Source organism: Stegodyphus dumicola, chromosome X1 (assembly GCF_044657685.1).
Source record: "Stegodyphus dumicola isolate Sdum_Otavi_A_Nest chromosome X1, ASM4465768v1".
NCBI classification, from domain to species: domain Eukaryota; kingdom Metazoa; phylum Arthropoda; class Arachnida; order Araneae; family Eresidae; genus Stegodyphus; species Stegodyphus dumicola.
Window position 1 is genome coordinate 126,305,368 of NC_140780.1, and position 6,000 is coordinate 126,311,367.

A 6,000-nucleotide genomic window follows, 5' to 3' on the forward strand; every position below is an offset into this window, starting at 1 on the left:
AATTTAAAGTTTTTGAACTGTTAAGAATATAATTTGTGCATTTGATCAAGATAAACTAACTTTTCTGTTGTTAAAATGTTTTTGCACAAATTTACAAATTTGCGGGCAGAATAGCGATAAAAGTAAGTAAAATATTTACACAACTGAACATGTGGAAAGATGTATCCAAAAATATAGGTATATTTCTCTAATTTAGCTTAATTCAAGGCAATTTCTTTGAGATTCGTAAATATGAAACGCGCATAAACTCAAATCACTGAATTCACATAAATCTGTTTTATTTTATTAATATTTATTTTCTTGTTGTTATAAGGTTGTTAATTGTGAAAAGAGTCTAAAACTTTCATTTAAAAAAATGCAACCTGTGAATATTTTTTTAGATAATTATCTGCTATTAATTTCAGGTTAAATATACATATTTTAAATGATTCTTTAATAAGTTACAATAGTGTGAATAAATCAGAAATATCACTTAAAGTGATATTTCTGATTGGAAAGTACAGGAAAAACTGGAAAGTACACCCAACAGGTTGCTAATAAAACCTAAACAAATTCTATTTTTAAAGGCTTTAATGTTATGCACATGCATTTAGATTTCAAACTATTTCTTAATGATTTTCTGTACGTAGTAAATTACGGGTATCATCTTTATAACTTTGAAACAAAAAACTAACATTAGCGACATATTTTTCATTATAAATTTTACATATTTTTAGTGGAAAATACATGCACGGAACAACTTAAAAACACGTACGTTTCACTGCCGTAATGCAATGTTTTGAAGTTACAAACATGGACGCCGCTTGTTCGGTGGCGTTTCATTCCCCGATAGTGGAGGAAACTGTGAACCCTCCCTCCTTATATTCTAACCTCCTTGGAAACAATATATATATATATATCTGGAAAAACAATATATTTTCTATCTCCTTTCTAAATTTAAAAGTTCAACATTTTAAATCTATTTCAGCAGAACATTTAAGGGCTGTTTAAAACCTTTGGCTCCTAGGTGTCATCATTCCTTGTATACCCCTATTTACTCCACTGTAGATGATGTGGCACTTCATTGTATACATAGCGAATTTTTAAAATTACAGCGACAATCTTGTACGAAGGCAGACATTTGAAACTATAGGCCATCACACTGAGCAGAAATTCTTAACTCTGATAATAAATGTGGCAGTTTTAAAGTGTCGCTTAATTTTTTTTAAATATAAAATCATGTGCAGGGATTTTAATTTCAAATAATCTGTACAATTTCTTTTATATTATTTATTTAATTGATTCTGATGGGTAAAAAAACACGACCGATAGACTTCGCGTGCTGCATATTACTATAGATGGCATCACAAAATATGAACAAGTTCTACATACATTCAATTATCCGGAATCGGCGAGGTACCGTTGCTGTTGGTTAAAACAAATTCTACTGTACTTGGCTCATTTCGTCCCTCGAAACTTACAACGTAATTGGTTTCTGTAATTTTCTGGTCTGTTTTTCCAGGGCCTTTTTGTTGCACTTCTAGTTTATTTTGCTTATTTAGTTAAACTAGAACTAAATCTCCTCTAGCAAATTTTCTTATCACTGAGTTCCGTTTCTGTTTTTCTTCGTTGTAAAGAAGGATAATTTTTACTTTCACATTTTTTTATTAACTAATAAATTTTTGCTGAAAAAGTCAGAAAGAAACTTAAGCATAGAAAATTAAATGCAGCTTATAGATTATACTTTTCATGAAAAATTACCAGTAAAAACTTTATAAAAAATGATTTATTAATGGCCTTTGTTAGTTAACTATGTCGGTTTAAAATTCTATTAAGTGCTATAAGTTGCATTAATTTTCTATGCTTAAGTTTCCTTCTTATTTTCTCGTGCCCACCAGCGGCCGAGCGGTAAAGTCGCTGAACACTGATAGTTCGGTCAGAGGTTCGAATCCCGCGAACGGGCTGGCTGCATGGGTGTTTTCGTGGTTTTCCCCATGTGTAACGTGTATACGAGGCAGTTTCCCTTAGAAAGTCTTCCACGAACGTATCCCTCCCCTTAGGCAGATAGCCCTAGTGTGCTTTGCCGTAATTAAATAAACCAAACCAAACCTTCTTATTTTCTCAGCAAAAATTTATTATTTAATAAAAAATATGAAAGTAAAAATCATTCTTCTTTCCATCTTGCGGTCACAAATCATTATGGAGAATATCCATTTACAGTTACTATAGCCTGAAAAAGGCATGTCTGCGATGTTATCGTCATGCGATGATTTGTAGATACTTTATTTTTTACCACGATATTTTCGATGACGGTGTTTTTAAACTGCAAAATTTTTGAACCGCTGTACCACAATGTTTCCTCCCATGATGTTTTGTAGCACGACGTTTTCACCTTGCGTTGTTTGCTCCGCGACGTTTTCGTCCGCAATGTTTTTGCCGCGATGTTTTCGGCTGTAACCCCTTTACTCAGCATGAGAGTCAGCAAAAATAAAAAATCCCTTTTCCTTATTTCGGATGAAACTTGGCATCCTGCTAATCATTGAGAATTGAGTAGCTAATTTATTTTAGGTGTGACACTTCACCTTAATCAGGTTATTGCGTAGTAATGGAAAAGGTAGAGAGTCAGTCAGTTCTTTGTAGTAGTTTTAGTGAGTGCTTCCATTTGGAGTATTACTTATTAGGCGGCAGTACTGCTATATGTCTCTAAGCTTCCTATGATCAACTGTATTCTTTGTTAGGAGTTCTGCCCATTTTAGCTTATGGACTTCTAACGGCTTCTTTAAGTGGATTGTGCTTGTGTGTGGACACTGGAAAAGATAGTGATCTGGATCACCGACTTCTCCGCATTGACACTCATCCGTGATTCTAAGACCGAATCTGTAGAGATAAGATTGGAAGGGTCCATGGCTCGAGAAGTACTGAGTTAAAAAGTTTGTGGTACTTCTTTGCTCTAGTTTTACTTTGGGAAAGAATGAGTAGATTCGGTCTCCTGTTGACCATCGTCTTTGCCAGAATACCGAAGCGTCATCAAGTGTCAACAACTTTGCACGCCAGAATACTGAAGCGTCATCAACTGTCGGCTAGCGAACTAAATTTATTGATTGCAGTGATGTGGAAAGCTTTTGCAGTTTCTCTTAATCACATGGCCTGTCATTCAAATATACCGTACAAAGACAAAATCCCCAAGCTTCACGTTTTATATCCTTTTCCTTCAACAGCAGTTGCGCACATATGTTCAGTCCATATCTCAAAGTCTCTAAAACTATAAGTATCGTATTGTTGCATGCGTATACTGGGTTCGTAACAAATAGAATGCACAAGTCCGATAAAATGTTAATAAAATTTATTCTTGTCAAAAGAAATATAATAAAATGCTGGAATTTGTCCTCAAAGATATTTGTACAATATCACAATATCATGTAATATAACCAGTAGCTATATCTTAAAGTACTAAAACTTTCAATAGAACTCAATCCACAGCGCAGAGAAAGCTAATCCGATCAACAAAAGTACAGCAGCTAAGTAAATAACTGAGCTGAGATGTTTCTGTCCGGCTTTTTTAAAGTTTTTTTATCGGTCGCGCGAGAGTTTTAGTAATTTCTTTGCTTCTGGAGATTTCTGGAAAGCAAAAGATTAGAATTACGGTTACAGCTAACACAGTAGTCAATTACATTTATTCAATTTAAATATAAATTACGAGCTATCTATTTATTAAATGTTAAACGCACGTGTTCCTGTGCTTTTACTTTTCCGGCGTAGCTTTCTCTTAAAATATGTCTAGTTAATTTTTCTTGCCATTATATCATTCACATCATAATTAGTGGAATAATATTTTACTGCTTTTTAAGCCAAATTCGAGAAAAGACTTCTGATAAAGTGTTAAAGAATTTATTTATGAAATTTATTAATATAGCTCTATTTTTATATTGAACTGTTTACAGAGTTCCTCTATATCATTGATTTAATATTAAAATATTATTGCTATTGTTGTAACCCTAATCGTATTGTATTATTGATATTTTCGTATTATTATATATATATGTAATTTTGATTGCAAAGAAATGAAAATATATATGCTGTAATATTTTGGAAAAAATTAGATATAAATTAATATTTTTAGTGTAATTAATTAATTATGAAAAACTGTAGTATAATATAATTTTAATGTAAATGCAGATAATGTAAAATTGATTAGATATAATAATGCATTATAGAATATAAATGATATGTGTGTGTGTAATTAATATCAATTAAATTATTTATGCATATGCAAACAGGAAAATGGCATCTGTATGGCGAAATATAGTTCAAACAAATTAGTGATCCTAAAAATTTTTGAAAAACTCTGCTCTAGATCATTTGTTAAAATTTAACTTGTCGCATTAAAAATTTTTGTAATTAAAAGTAATTTATTTTCAGTTTGTGTCATTAATGAATGTTATTTCAGCTTTTTTCTAGATTAGAAGTTGGTCCAAATTTTTCTTCTCTAGAAAAGCAAATATTTCCACGTTTAACTTCACAAGACATTGTTGAAATATCTGGTGAATCAGGAGCTGGAAAAACTGAACTCTTATACCATTTTATTATTTGCTGTATTTTACCGAGAAAATGGAAAGGTTTAATTCTTGGTGGATTAAATATTAAAGTTACCTTCATTGATAATGATTGCCACTTTGATCTTTTCAGATTAATTACAATATTAGAAAAGAGACTAAAATTAAAACGAGACACTTATGGTGCCTCAGTATCTGGAAACGAAATATCGTTATTTATCAAAGAAAGGTTAAATTTGCTTCAACTGATAAGATGTTCTGACTGTGATAATTTTATATTAACATTGTGTTCGATGAAAAATCTGCTATGCCTCTGTGATGGCAAAAATATTATTATGATTGATGGAATTTCTTCTTTTTATTGGTCAGATAAAATGCGAGCAGCATCTGTTCATTACCAAAAGTTGTTGGAGAAATATATTCAGATCACAACTGTTATTCGAAAAATTTCTGAAAATTGCAAAATTCCAATTTTTGTAACGAAACGAAAACTTGTGAATGATCCTGAGCGTGACAAAAAAATTCTTGGTCAGTTTTGGCGAAATTCAATTACTTGTCATCTAGAGCTGATTTATACAGGTTCTACAGAGAAAAAAACTTTGATTACTTTGATTAATGCTTCCAACTCATCTAGGAAAGCATGTGCAATATGCAGCAAAGGTTTTATCTTTGCAGAACACGAAAGGTTACATTTGTGATAAGCTGTTGTCAAAAATATTTGACATATATTTATTTATTCTTGAAATGACTTACGTATGAACAGTTGCTTGAAATGCATATCATGTGTATTTGGGTTTTAGACTTAATAATGTCTAAGAACTATTTTAATAGTACAGTACTGTAAAAGTCTAATGTTTGAGAAAATATACTTTCCAAAATGTTGAAGCATATTTGTAGGTTTTTGAGTTTTAATAAAGCATAAAAAACAAACAGTGTACAGTTTTTATAGTTTGTCAAAGAATACATGATAAAAGAAATTGCATTTCATTTTGCTTTTAGCGTAATTTCAGTAAAATGAAAGTAATCAAATCCCGCTGTATTTTACATGGTTCACGAACTTAATTCGTTCTTGAAGCTAATTCGTCATTCAAAATATTCGTGTACCGAAACAGTTTTTCTCATAAGAATTAATATAAAATGACTTAATCCGTTCCTGGATCTTTAATAATTGCTTCGAAAAGAGTACTTTGCATGGAATTTCATTGAATTTAAAATATACAATATTAATACACAACACAATACTGAAAATATAAAAAATAGGGAAAATTGAATTACATTTTATACCAGTATATATTTACTGTTATGAAACATAATTACAAAAGAGATGTTAAGTATAAAATATAGACAGGAGTTGGAGTTTACCAAAAAGAATTTAAATAAAGGAATTTTAACAAGGAGTATACTGTTGGAATATCACACCCGAAAATTTTCATGCTTATGCTTTACTTTCACTACAGGCATCAACTTA

The 6,000-nt window shown here is 31.1% G+C and overlaps 1 protein-coding gene across 2 annotated transcripts in view; it reads left to right on the top strand.

The window, feature by feature from the left end:
• Nucleotides 1–5,464, top strand: part of LOC146993264 (DNA repair protein XRCC2-like) — a 37,748-nt gene extending 32,284 nt beyond the window's left edge. For both annotated transcript variants that reach the window (XM_085807561.1, XM_085807562.1), the window contains one exon: nucleotides 4,427–5,464. In XM_085807561.1, the coding sequence (XP_085663687.1) occupies nucleotides 4,427–5,230 (804 nt within the window). In that variant the 3' untranslated portion in view covers nucleotides 5,231–5,464. The remainder of the gene's footprint in view (nucleotides 1–4,426) is intronic.
• Nucleotides 5,465–6,000: the final 536 nt, after the last annotated feature.